Source organism: Protopterus annectens, chromosome 7.part0 (assembly GCF_019279795.1).
Source record: "Protopterus annectens isolate FY-2018-M chromosome 7.part0, PAN1.0, whole genome shotgun sequence".
NCBI classification, from domain to species: Eukaryota; Metazoa; Chordata; order Ceratodontiformes; family Protopteridae; genus Protopterus; species Protopterus annectens.
In genome coordinates, this window is record NC_056739.1 from 152,952,981 (window position 1) to 152,967,311 (window position 14,331).

At 42.7% G+C, this 14,331-nt stretch overlaps 1 protein-coding gene across 3 annotated transcripts in view; it reads left to right on the forward strand.

Moving 5' to 3' along the window:
- The window catches only part of CACNA1S (calcium voltage-gated channel subunit alpha1 S), a 3,469,037-nt gene that overhangs the window by 1,110,425 nt on the left and 2,344,281 nt on the right, over positions 1–14,331 (forward strand). For all 3 annotated transcript variants that reach the window (XM_044076603.1, XM_044076604.1, XM_044076605.1), the window contains one exon: positions 10,105–10,330. In XM_044076603.1, coding sequence (XP_043932538.1) covers positions 10,105–10,330 — 226 coding nt within the window. The remainder of the gene's footprint in view (positions 1–10,104; positions 10,331–14,331) is intronic.

Below are 14,331 nucleotides of genomic sequence, written 5' to 3' on the forward strand. Positions count from 1 at the left end.
GATCTCTTGCTCCAGTTACTTCAGAGGCTTGGCATCACCATAATTATAAATGAGTCGACTCATCCCTACTCAAAAACTAGAGTTCATCGGATATCACCTAGATACAATCTCTCAGATAGTCATCCTATTCCCTCGCAGAGCTCTTTCCTTCAGGATGACAGTTTCATCTCTACTAAGACATCTTTCTCCCCCAGCAAGATTAATACTTTGGATGCTAGGCCTAATGGCATCCACTATATTACTGGTACCCATTGCAAGATTCCACATGAAAGTTCTTCAATGGACACTAGCCATACAGTGGTCTCGGAATCATCACCCTTTCCATGCAAAGATAAGGATCACTCCAGTTTGCAGAAATCATGTATCATGGTCGACAGCATCCCTTTCTCTCACAGAAAACTCCCCCTTTGTGAGGGATCCTGGAGGTGGTGGTGACCACGGACAGTTCCTTCTTAGGGTGGGTGTAGGGGACATTTAGAGGGAAAGACTGTCCAAGGCTCCTGGTCACAAACAGAGGTGAATCTTCACATTAACATTTTGGAGATTAGAGTGATCCTCCTCGAATTGCAGGCCTTCCAGGATACTCTTCCCAGAGATGTGATAGTCATCTGGACCGACAATATGTCAGTAGTATGGTACCTAAATAAGCATGGGGGGAACACGATCCTACCCATTATGCAGGGAGGCCATTAGGGTATGGCAGTGGCAATGTCTTCACATCGTTTTCTAATAGCAATGCTTATCCCAGGAACTTCCAGTGTGCTAGTAGACAGACTGAGCAGATATAGTTTGTTGCCTCATGAGTGGTCCCTAAACTCACTAGTAGAGATGAAGAATTTCAGTCGCTAGGGGTTAGTCTTGCTGTGATCTGTTTGCATCCTGTCTCAACAACAGATGTCAAATTTACTTTGCCATAATCCTTCCACAGGAACAATATGAGGGATGCTCTTATCCATCATTGGCCCCAGGGACTCCTGTATGCCAATCCTCCCCTTCCACTGATGAACAAATTCCTAAAGAAAGCAAGGATGTGCAAGGCCAGAGTAATCCTCATAGCCCGCTTTTGACCTTGACAAACGTGGTTCTGGGTTCATATTATATGACTTGAACACTAGAAATAGCGAACAACATATTATTGAACCCAAATGCACAAAACCACACATTTTTGAAGGAAAAGATCTGATAAAAAAAAAACTGTACAGGCAACATAAAGTGGGGGGCTGTGCTCCCCATAACCCCCCACATTAAATATACCAACTCCAAAATCACACCACAGTGAAGAAAACAGCAAAGTCTGGAGAACGGCCCAGCAAATTTTTTCCCTGGGAAAAAAATTCACTGATCCGTTCCTTCGATATTCTGTGGTTTCGTGCTTTGGGTTCGACAAATGAGCATTCACTATTTCTATCATTTGATCATGTAATAGGAACCCAGTGGTTCCTTTTCCTATTTCATCCTTCCTACTAGTTCATCTTCCCTAGATGCTGGAACTTTTTCCAGATCTTCTATCTCATCCTTCTAGCTTGCTTCCTCCGGATCTGAAATCCATGACACTAACTACATGGTTCCTCCAGTTTTGAGAATAGCCAGAGATGCCATTCTATCCCCCGAAGTGGTTCACATTCTGACAGCTTTGCAGAAAGTTTCTACTAGTAAAGTCTACCACAGTAAATGGAGTAGATTTTCCATATGGGCTAATTCTAGAGGTGTAAACCCATTCTCAGCTTTGTTTCCTACCATATTGCGATTCCTGTCAGAATTGTTTCACTCCAGCTTCAGCTATTCCACCATCAAAGTAGAATTAGCAACCATCTCCAATTTCCATACAGGCATCGACAATTCCTCCATAGTGTCCTTTAAGATTTCAAAAGCCTTCCTAAAGTGTTTCTTCCTTCTCAGACCACCTATGAGAGATCTGATGCCTTCTTGGGATGTTACTATTATGCTACAAACATAAACACACCCACCCTTTGAATCAGAAGCAACAGCAGATATCAAACTTCTCTCTTGGAAAACTATTTTTCTGGTAGCAATTACATCAGCCAAGAGAATTTCAGAATTACAAGCTCTTTCTGCTAAACCTCTCTATGTGAGCTTTCTTAAGGGTAACGTTACCTTGAGAACTAATCCTTCCTTTCTACCTAAGTTGGCATCTGAATCAAACTTAAATCAAGCTAGTCAACCACCAGTTTTCTTCCTGAAGTTCTTCAATAAAGGGGAGTACATCTTACATACTTTAGATGTTCACCAGCAGTTATGTTTTCACCTGACCAGAACAAGACCCTTCAGGAAATTTGCTAAATTGTTTGTGTCCTTCTCAAAACAGAAACTGGGAAAAGCAGCTTCCAAAGTTACCTTATCCCATTGGCTCTCAAAATATATTTCTTTTGTGTATAGAAAGAAAGGCTTACCACTGTCATCCAAACCAAGAGAACATTCAACCAAAGCAGTAGTTACATCGACAGCATTTGCTAACAGACTTACTATTGATGACATCTGTGCAGCAGCCACTTGGTCAACTTTACACACCTTTATTTCCCATTACAAACTGGATGAACAATCAAGGTCTCATTCATCCTTTGGCTGTGCCATTCTATGGAATGTTCTTCCACTAATCCGTCAAGGCTTTGGCAGTTGGGAATCTGTCCTAGTTTGAATTGGATGAAGATAGACAACACTGGATACAAAAGTTATGTACTTGTCATAATGATAGGTTCATGTTGTCTATTCTTCTGGTTCAGCATCCCTCCTAACAGCCCCCTCCAATTTATCCCCTCATCCTGGAGGACCAGGCTAGGATTATAATTAATTCTTTCAGGAGTTTATTATACTGGGTTTATGCCCTTGGGATATGTTATATACTCATATAGAATGCTGTTCATTAGTTGTTCGTCATATTTTCTGTAAACAAATGCAAACTAGATCTGAGGTGTTGAGGTGGAGTACGGAGGATTATGGGTAGGAGGAGGGGATGGAGCTCTGGAGCGAAGATTTCCTAGTTGGAGCAGAGGTCGGATCCCATTGCATCCGACAACCCACAGTCGAAACAGGTGAAGAATACACAACATGAATCTGTTGTTATGGTACTAAATAACTTTTGTTTTAACAAGGGTAAAAAATGGTGTCCATTTAGATTTTAATTGTTCAAGCTTCACAAGAGCTTGATATTCTGCTGTTGAGCTGTGAACTAGTTTTTCAGCAGGCATTACCTGTACATTAACACCCTGTTCGAAAACGTTCGTTCTCTAATCGGGATGGCAATGTACAGTCTGCCATTGTATAAGGAAGAGTAACAGCATTATTTCTTGAGAAACTGGACCTAAGAATATTTGTTGTTCTGTGTTTCATTGTTTTCTGGGAAGCTTCATTTAGTTCTGTGCTCTAAATCTGTACTCATCCAGTGAAGTATGGAGTCATTTTCCTGTTTTCTCCATTCGGTAAAATCTCATGTAAAAGTGTAAGGAAGGATCATGTCCATTAATTCCTTCTGAAAGAATAACATAATAAAACAAGAGAAAGACATTTTGCTTAACTCACATTAAAGCTGACATGTATAAGGTTCATAGGTAGTTTCTAGGTATGCAGTCCTGGCAACCATTAAGGAACCTAGCCGACATTCCCAGTTGTTCCAAAGCACTGTCTGGGTAGGTAACTTGTTTAAGGTCACACAGTAGGGAAATGAGCATGGGAGAATTCAAACCCTGTATCTTTGGCACAGTTAGCAGCTCATTAACAAGTCAGTGCTTTAGTCCCCCACGCTAATTAACAAGACATACCAATATATGTTGTGTGATATAGTGTGTGGTGTAAAGGACTCCAGTCTTGACATTTTGGTGAGAAGAACCATGAAGCTTCATTTACAGTATCTTTGGCCAAACCTTCTATATTTAGATAGTTCTCAGATTTGTATTCTTAACTTATAAGCAAAAATTAATCTGATTTGTAGATATTATGATCTGATATTGTTAATCCTCGTTCATTCCTTACGCATGGGTATCGGAACCAAACTGGCCATTTTCCAAGCTCACTTCAGCTTCAAACTCTCGAGCTAAACTCTTACCCACAATCCCCCTCTCCCTGTTATCTCAGATTTCATTTGCTGCGTTGCCATCCAGTCGTGTCAAGCTACTTCTCTTGAGCTAAGTACAGTCAATTGTTGTTTAATTGCTTTAAAAATTACTTTTCTGTCAGAAAAGTTCATATTTTATTGTCTCTTATCCTATCGCATCTAGCGTTCATAATTTCTTCAGGTATTTCTGCCTTTTCCTTACTACTTTTACCACGAGGTATTCTCTCTTTACCATCGTTGGTAATCTTTTTCCCATTTTCTTTCTCATACCTTCGGGTACTCTCTTGTACCATTGTTGGTACTTTTCTATTAATTAATTTGCTGTCATGGCAGATAAAAAAGGCAGTCCGGGGTTTAAGCGGTGTTCTGATTGTGGACACAAACTGCCTACTTCTGATGCACACTCTTTGTGTGTTTATTGTTTGGGAGCTTCCCATTTATCTGTTGAACCACCCTGTACTATTTGTGAGAACTTTTCTAATAGAACCTTGTTGGAAAGGAAAAACAAGCTGTTACTGAAGGGACTTCTAAAAATCTCCCTTTTCAGAGGCTATTTCTGGGTCGGAGGTCTCAACCCCTTCTAGAGCCCATAAAAAAAATGGATGTTCCTACTAAGGCTAAATCTTTGCCTTCGTCCCCGGCTGGGGACTCCCACCAGCCTAAACCTAAAAAGGCTAAAGTTTCGGCTCTGAAGCTCTCTCAGTCAGCCCCAGTGCTTTCGGTGCCTAGACCTTCGGCACTGAGACCTTTGGCTCCATTAGTGATTTCGACTCTGTCTTCTCCTGCAGCCTTCTATATATCGGCACCAAGGGGCTCCTTGGTTCAGACCATTACCACTGTATTGGCACCAACCATCCAGTCGGCGCAGACCTTGACTACGTCGGCTCCGAGATCTTCCTCGGAACCGACGCCTTTATTGTTGACTCCAGCTTTGTTGGTTCCAGTTTCGACACCGACAACCACTTCAGCACTGATCCCTGTGTCGGTGCAGACAATGACTTCGGCACCAATGACTTCTTCGGTGCAGACAACAGTAGTCCAGTCTCTCTTGGCACCGTTGTCCTCGGTGCGGTCAGATGAGATGGGCACCGAGTCTGCCTCTTCTGTGGACAGGCCTGTTTCCCCCTCAGTCTCCATGAGGTCCACTAGAAGTCTTTCCGAACATGATGTGTTGCATCTTGTGGCTCAGGTACTCTTGGCTAGAGGTATCCCACCCCTCAGGAACCCTCCTTCCTTGGGAGGTGATCACGTATCTCCAAAGACCCCTTCTTATTCTCCTCCTTCACTGCCTTTGAAATCCATGGATATAGCACACTTTCCCCTTCTGCGGTTCCCTTTATGGATCTCACTAAGGAACCGCAGTTGCCTTCATGGCAGGATAGTTTTGCTATGGCCCAGGATGTCAGCTGTGACACGCATAGCTTGCTGTTCCACAGCCATCCAGGGATTCTGGGTCTGCAGGCTGAGCCACTTAGGGGAGGGTTGACCCCTGTCCTAGACATACACTCCTCTTCGGGTGGACCAGCCTTCCAACTGATGGAGAAGGCTTTCCCTGCTGCTGGCGAAACCGGACTGTATATACCTCTGCCCGCCTCTGGTACACTGGGTTCCACAAGTCGCTTCTAGCGGACACCGGGTGCAAGGGCCACAGGACATACTCCCTCAGGAATCCCCTTTTCTGTTGATTTCTCCAGCTTCTTCCACTGAGGAGGTCCACCAGAAAAGTTTGTGTAAGAGGAAGCACATGGACTCCACAGAGGAGTCCCTCACCGAAGACACAGATTTCCATGAGGAGGAAGGATCCCCTTGGTCACCCTCTGAGGTATCCTTTGGTGATATCCTCGAAATCTTGAAACAGAGAGGTGACTGGTAGTCCTCTAATCTGACCTCTGAGGAATCTGTATTCCTGCAGGCCTTTCGCGCTCGGCCCCCTACCTCCTGGGTTACTCCACTTGCCGATGAACTTGTCCGGCTCATCGTGCAATGTGCTTGGAAGGCTCATGATACCATCAAAGCTATTCCCCGGAGGCCAGGTAAGATCTTCCTGCTTCGGATCCCCATTGGTCCAAAGGCCTTCCTGTGGATGCTTTGGTGGTGGCAACTGCAACAAGAAAGGATCTGGCAGAAGAAAAAAGCCAGACTGTCCATCCTCCTAACAGAGAGTCCTGGGCCCTGGACAGGATAGGGAAGCACACCTTTGCTTCAGCGACCTTTGCTATCAGGTCCCTGAATTATATGGCACATTTTACCAGACTTCAAAGGGATCTGGTTTCTGAGCTCTCTGAAACCTTGGCTGGTGCCGTGTCTGATGAGGTCCGTGACAAAGTTGCCTCTCATCTGGCCACCATTGAGTCTATATCTAACTCCTCTATGCGACTGATATCACATGCATCAGAAGGAGCAGCTAGAGCAGCGGGTTCAGCTGCGGTTTTGAGCCAACACGCCTGGATGCACTTGTGCAATTTTGCGGAACCCTTTAAGTCTTCTTTTCTTAATGCCCCCATTGAGACCTCCTCGTTGTTTGGGCCCAAAGTTAAAAGCACACTGGTCAGATGTGAACAAGACGGTCAGACCCTTTCTGCAGTAGGTGTCCATTATTCTTCCCTTCAATGTGCTTTCTCCCGTGGGAAGATATGGTTTAAGAAATCTCAGGGTCCTTTCTGTGACACACAGGCCGAGTTCTCCCCCAGAGGCAGAGGGGGAAACTCACAGGGAAGACGCTCCTTTCAGTGCAGAGGCGGTCCGCGTAACCAGGGTTCCAGGGATTCTTTCCCTGGTCAGTCCTACCAGCGCTCCTGAAGAGCAGCCCAACTCCTTTCCTGTGGAGGTGGTTGGGGGACGTTTCTCCTTGTATCCTTCTGCCTGGCTAACCATCACCACCGATTCCTGGGTACAAAGGATTATAACCAGAGGTTATCATATCCCCTTCAATCTTTGTCCCGTCCCTTCATAAAACCTTCCCGACGTTCCACCCCGTCAAAGGGAAGAAGCAGCACTAGAGATAGAAAAGCTGCTAAGAAAGAGAGTCGTCCAAATAGTCCCTCCAGACCAGATAGGATCCGGATTCTACTCAAGACTATTTTTGGTGCCAAAGAAAACCGGGGACTGCAGACCAATTATGGATCTCAGTGTATTGAACAAGTTTGTGAGAGTACAAAAATTCCAGATGGTCACAGTTCAGGCTATCCTTCCACTTTTGGAAAAAGACGATTGGATGTGCTCTATAGATCTTCAAGATGCATACAACCACATAAAGGTGGACAGGCCATCAAGAAGATTTCTGCGCTTCCTTGCAGGAGCCAGTCACTGCCAGTTCAGAGTACTGCCCTTCGGACTCTGTGCAGCCCCCAGAGTGTTCACAAAGTGCATGGCAGTTGTTACAGCTCACTTGCAACTTCAAGGATTCCAGGTGTTTCCATACCTAGACGACTGGCTCATTTCGGCCCCCACCAGACATCTACTGGAAAAAGCCCTGTCATACTCTCTCCTCGCTGCTCAAAGGCTAGGCATAACTATATCATAGGGGTTATCTTGGACACAAAAAACTGCAGAGCTGCTATTCCAGAGCACAGAATTCTAAGGATAAAGCAACATCTATTTATAAACCTTTCAAAGGAAAAATCCACGGCTCACTCAGTTCTACAACTGTTGGGTTCCATGGCAGCCTCCATCACCATTGTTCCCCTGGCCAGGTTTCACATGAGGCTTCTAGAATGGCTACTGCTCACCCAATGGTATCCTTTTCAGCATCCTCTTTCAGCCATGATTCGAGTAACCCACAGGTGCAAACAGGATTTAAATTGGTGGATGACACACAATCTCTCACAATGCTCTCGCCCCTTCTCCCCCCAGCAACCCAAGGCCACAGTGACCACGGACGCCTCCCTGATGGGGTGGGGGGGGCTATGTCAGGGACAGACAGTCCAAGGCACATGGTCTGAACTGGAGGCCCATCTGCATATAAATGTTTTAGAGCTGAGGGCGGTGCTTCTGGCGTTGCAAGCATTCCATCCCCTGCTGCTGTCTTGGACAATTGCGATTCAATCAGACAACATGGCAGTGGTCTGGTACATCAACAAGCAAGGTGGAACCAAATCTTACCCCCTTTGTCGAGAGGCCATGAGGATATGGCAATGGCCGATGGCTACCAACTGTTTTCTTCTAGCAACACACATTCCCGGGAGTTCCAATGTGATAGCAGACAGACTCAGCAGGTGCATTCTTCAACCTCACGAGTGCTCCCTGAATTCCTTGATAGTGGCGGAGATATTCCACCGCTGGGGCCGTCCTTGCTGCGACCTCTTTGCATCCCTGACCAACTACAAATGCAGCAACTACTCCGCCTTGATTCCCCCTCCAGGACAGTCACCCAGGGACGCTCTAGTCCACGATTGGCCCTCGGGTCTTCTTTACGCATTTCCACCCTTTCCCCTCATTCCCCAATTTCTGAATAAAGCCCGTCGGTTGAAGAGCAAGGTGATCCTCATAGCACCATATTTGGCCTCACCTACTAGATCAACCATGGATTCTCCATCCAACCTCGGAGTTGATCTCACACCCACAGAACCTGATTCATCCCAACTTAAACAGCCTGAAGTTCACGGCTTGGCTACTCCAATTCCCTTGATTGCCAGGCAGAATGATCTTTCTTTACCAGTACGTGATATTCTCATTGCTTCTCATAAGTCTTCCACTAGAATTACTTATCTGAGCAAGTGGAAAAGATTTACCTGTTGGCTGAAATATAAACAAGTAGACCCCTTTTCAGCACCAGTGTCGATTATACTAGACTATCTGGCCGACCTGTTTCAATCGGGTCTATCGGCCTCTACCATTAGAATTCATTTGGCTGCAATTTCTAATTTTCATGAGGGTGTCCAAGATTCCTCTCTTATGTCTCATAAATTGTGCAAGACCTTCATAAAAGGTGTGAATCATCTGAAGCCACCTTTTAGAGAACCTGTTCAACCATGGGATTTATCATTAGTTCTACAAGCTCTGACAATGTCACCTTTCGAACCAGCCTCTTCTTGCGACCTCAAGTATTTGCTGAAGGACTGTGTCACCTTTATTTATACACAATGTAATATCTTGTTGCCTACTACCATGAAAGCTCATTCAACAAGGTTGGTGGCATCTTCTGCTGCCTTCCACGCCAGAGCTTTTTTACATGACATCTGTGCAGCTGCAACTTGGGCTACGCCTCATACCTTCATCAATCATTACAAATTGGATTTGGCCTCCAGGGGAAGAGCATCTTTCGGTTCTGTGGTGCTCAGGAATGTCCTTCCATGAGAGCCTCCTAGGAAAAGAGGTAGCTGGGGACTCTGTCCCATGCGTAAGGAATGAACAAGGATTAACAATATCAGATAAAGAAGTTATGTCTTACCATAACATTCCATCTGTATTGTTGATTTTCGTTCAGTCATTACGACCCTCTCTCCTTCCCCCTCCTGTAGGTTCTAGTTAATCTCACCATCCGGTTCTCTTAGGTTATTTGACCAGAGGTAGCCTCTACCTTCTTTGACTTGCAAACTCAATCTGAGGTAACAGGGAGAGGGGGATTGTGGGTAAGAGTTTAGCTCGAGAGTTTGAAACTTGACGCGAGCTTGGAAAATGGCTGGCTCTGTTCCGAGCTCGGAACCGATACCCATGCGTAATGACTGAACGACGATCAACAATACAGATGGAACATGTTATCAACAGATGGTAAGACATAACTTCTTTTTATTGTCAGACCCATATTTTTCTACTCAGTTTATGCAGTGGTGGTGGTTCTAATTTTGCCAGTACTGTCTGCAATAACTTTGTTCAACTTTGGAAGCTGCTGGCCAAATAATTAGTTAATCTGTGGAACTTCTGTGGTGTTCTATAAAATGATACCTGTAACTGACAACTAAAGTTTTGAACCTAGCAAGTGTATCTCTCCAAAAAAATTGATTCTGCATTAAACTTAAAACCTGTTTCGTTTTTGTATTGAAAGCAGGAATATGTGTAGTGGTGTGTCCTACAAATAATATATATTCTTTTTACAGATACTGCAAATATTGTGCTCCTGTCCTTATTTACAGCCGAAATGCTGCTAAAGATGTACGCCCTAGGGCTTCGGCCCTACTTCATGTCACTGTTCAACCGATTTGATTGCTTTGTAGTATGTGCAGGCATTATTGAATCCATCCTAGTGTACGTGAAGATTATGACTCCTTTAGGAATCTCTGTTCTCCGATGCATTCGTATTCTGCGGATCTTCAAAATAACAAAGTAAGTGAAGAAACAAAGAGTTAGTAGGCTAACTCATTGGGAAAGGGACATTAATGATACTACTGTTAAATATGACAAGTGCAAATGTAAATTAACCACATCACAATTGTGCATATTAATTCTGTACAACCTAAATGTGAGAAGGGGACTATGGGTTGTATTGTTTTAGGTACACCTCTTGCATTTTATATTCGGTCATAAAAGCATAAACATGTATCTACCTTCCTGCCACAAAGAAAGGTGCTGCTCTGGTCATCCTAAATATGAAAGAAGTTACACAACCAGAACATTCAAAAGAATCTTCATGCTAGTAAAGCAGCCATTTAAATGCATAGCTGTAAAGAATCTGATGCAGGTAGTCTTCTTGATTATAAAGCATCCTATTAAAATCCTGTGAGTGAAAGTTAAAACATCAAATATGTGTTGGTTTCGGTATATTAATTTCATTGAATTGTAGTGATTGTGTTAATTGTCTACTAAAGGACTTTTCTTGTACTGTTGTAGTAACTGTGTAAGTTGTCTATTAAAGGTGTTACGTAGTGCTCAAGTCTTTCCAGCTAAAACATATTTTCAATATTTGTATGGAATCTGTTTCACTATGTGATAATCACATAGATGCAACTCACTGTGATATAGTGTTCTCACAGTTTATTAAGTTTGCTTGTATTACGTACTCTGTTTATTTCAAATTGTATATATGATGTGGAGCTTTTCTCCCTGGGCATCTGCTGAAAAAGGACATGCGTCCAGTCGGACTTTCCTGATAATCAAATGTAAAATAAAATAAATAAATACAATAAATAGGGCATTACATGGATTACATAACTTTTCATCAGTTTGCTGACTAATAGGCAGTTTTCTGCTGTAGTGCTGAGATAATGTACAGTGCTTTTGTTTATTTAATTTTGATGATGATTTTAGAAGCTCATTAACGGTTATGTTAAAATCTTTGCTGTTTGGAGTTTAGTTATATTCTTTTGTTAGTTTTATTTTATTTATTTTAGATTTTTTTTAGGTAATTGCCCATTTTACTTATAATTGTCCTTTCTAATTAGGATACAGAGACTGCAGTGTTTTGGACCTTTTTTATAATATGAATTCTATTTCTGAGCACATAGGACATTATGAAAATGTAGGGAAAAGAAGCTGCAGTGCTGTGCTTCACCTGTATGATATGACCTCCGCCAAGCGTTTGCAGTGCTGCTTGGCTAGGAAGGACACTGTGTGCATTAGCGATGTTAGTGATGCATTTGGCACTGGGAGCAAGGTCACCTCTTTTTATAATCAGGTTTAGTAGCTTGGCAAATGAGTCACCACCTGCATTGCACATGCTTCAGAGTAAACAGTTTTTTTTTGTCATGACTGATATGGTAGTGCAGAGATTGAGCTTCCATTTGTGATGCTGGATAACTGGATTCATGTAGTGTCCCACATGCCAAGAGTATCTTAGAGAACTGGCTAACAAGCCTGAGAAAACAAAGACCAGTTTGACTGTCTCGTGGAGAAGGACAGAGACTTGACCTTGCTAGATTGCTTCCTAGCTGAACCAAGTGATTTAACCACAAATATTTCAAATCTGGATATTCATAAAGATGTCCTGCATGTCCACTTGTGCATTTGAAAGCAGTATACCAGGTTTAACAAACACTTGGTTCAGAAAAAGCTGTTAAGTGGTCCAACTCTTGCATTTTTTACTTGTTTGCTTTTTTTCTGCCTGTCCCTAATACTATTTAAGTATAACCCTTTCTGTTGCACTAGCTTTTAGCAATATTTGCCTGAGAAAAAACTCTAACAGGGCACAACTCACCTTTACAACTTACTCCCGCTTGCTGAACTTCACTCCGGTTTTCACTTCCAGACTCTGTCTTTATTGTTGTTTTATTGGTGTATTCATTTTGTCTCTCATTTTACTTGTATGTTGTGGACTTTATCTTTTACTGTGTTGCATTCTACTCTTTTGTCTTTAATTAAATTATAGATGTTCATCACATTGATCACTGCTGCATTAACCTTAGCTATATGGGTTATATCCTAAATAAGATATAACAGCTGGCCAGCTTCCAAAGCTTCAGGGCACCTCCCCCACACCTAAACCATTAGTAAACTTGAGCTGAGATGATTAAAAAGCACATTTGAGCACCAAACCATTCAGTGGTTTCTGCAGCAGAAGACCACGCTCCTGTGAGGCTTTCAAGGACTGATGCTCCTCTTGTGCTGTTCCTTTGCTTGGCTGGTAAGACTCTTTGTGGAAAAGCCTTCCATTTTAAGAAATTGTTTTATAACACTATCCTGTTCAGGAAAGATATTTTAAAGCAAGGAGTCTGTGTTTTAAGAGACTGCCACAGGAGTGTTTTGCTCTTTTACAAGAGCGCTGTTTTTTCTGTCAGTTTAAAAGTTGTTTAAAGTAATAGAAGACCATGTTTATGTGGAGAAATTGTGTTTATTTTACTTTGAGTGGATGGCAAAATGCTTTAAAGAGTGTTTTATTATGTTTTTATGTGAAAAAAGTAACTTTTCTTTTACTGCTCCTGCTCCTTTTTTCCCTGGAAAAAAGCAGCATGTTCGACTCAACCATGGAACAAACTGTCGATCCCACAACTGGTCCTTCTTCCAGCCACAAAATGAAAAAGTTAAGTAACCAGCCTTTACCCCAACAACAGGCTAGCATTTTGCCTCAGATGAGTGGATGACTCTGCTGTAGCCATATGTTGTACCTAAAACCACTAGTCTTGTACCCTGGATCCTTCTGGTGTAGCATCAACAGCAGCTGTGGACCAGTGGTTAGCCATGTCCTCTGTGGCTCCTTCCTTGTTGGTCCTGGGAGAGGGAACCAGAAAGGCTTCCCTGCTTTTTCAAGATATTGTGCCTGTTGCTGGGGAAGCTGCTCCTGCCATTAATAACACTGTTATCCCAATTTTTCCTATCAAAAAGAATCAGGAAATCCAAACCATTAACTACTCCTCCAAAAATGTCCTTATACAGGAGTAGTTTACTGGGTCTGGCTCAGGGTTTAATTTAGACTATTGATCCTTCTTATAAAGTAGTTTCTGGTAAAAGAAAGGGGGATAGCTCTTTTCCTGAGAAGTTTCAAGATTCTGAATCTGGACAGGAAGATGAAGAAACATTTTTAATTTCAGTTTTTTCAGTCTGACTTTCTCTGGGATGGGGGAAGATTATTGATGAGTATGGAGAAAAAGTTTTTGCTTCTGCAACTATGATTTTCTAGATTTTGAATTGTCAGGCTTATATGTTAAAGTTTGTTCTAACTGAAAATATGAGGAATGTTTTTCTCAAATCAATCAACAGAATGCAGGTAAACAAACATTAAGTTCAGAAAATTCCACTGCACCTGTAATGTTCACAAAGTGTCTAGCTCCAGTTATAGCTCATTGCAGGCTGCAGAGTCTCCACATTTTTCTATATGTAGGTGCCTTGCTAATCTTTGCAGAGTCATTTTCAAAGTGTCATAAATCTCTCATTTGGGTGCCAGATCTTACACAACCTTGGATTCCATGAGAACATTCAAAAGTCTTTTTTTTTTTTATTCCTTCACAAGGGATTGTGTTCCTTGGGTGTCAGCTCAACACCTCAGTTCAAAGAGCTTTCTTCCTCAGGAAAAATAGATCTATATTTAGATCAATTTCTAAGGTTTTCTACTGAATCTTTGATCACTGCGATAAAATACCTCAGGAATGTGTGTCTCATGGCATCTGTGATTCTTATGATACCCCTGGCAAGTCTCCAAATGGGAAAGAAACAGTGTTATCTGAAGTTTCTTTGGTCGCAGCATGAATATCCTTTGCCTTTTCAAATATCTGTGCTGGAGTTTGTCAGAAGGGAACTACTTGGTGGAGAAAGCAAATATTTTTAAATCTGGGTCTCCTCTTCTGCCTGTCTTATCCAAAGAAGTCAGGTCACCACGGACGCGTCAGACTTTGCTTAGGGAGCAGTTTCAGGAATGATAAAAGTGGTAGGTGTGTGGGACACCAAGGACAGATGCA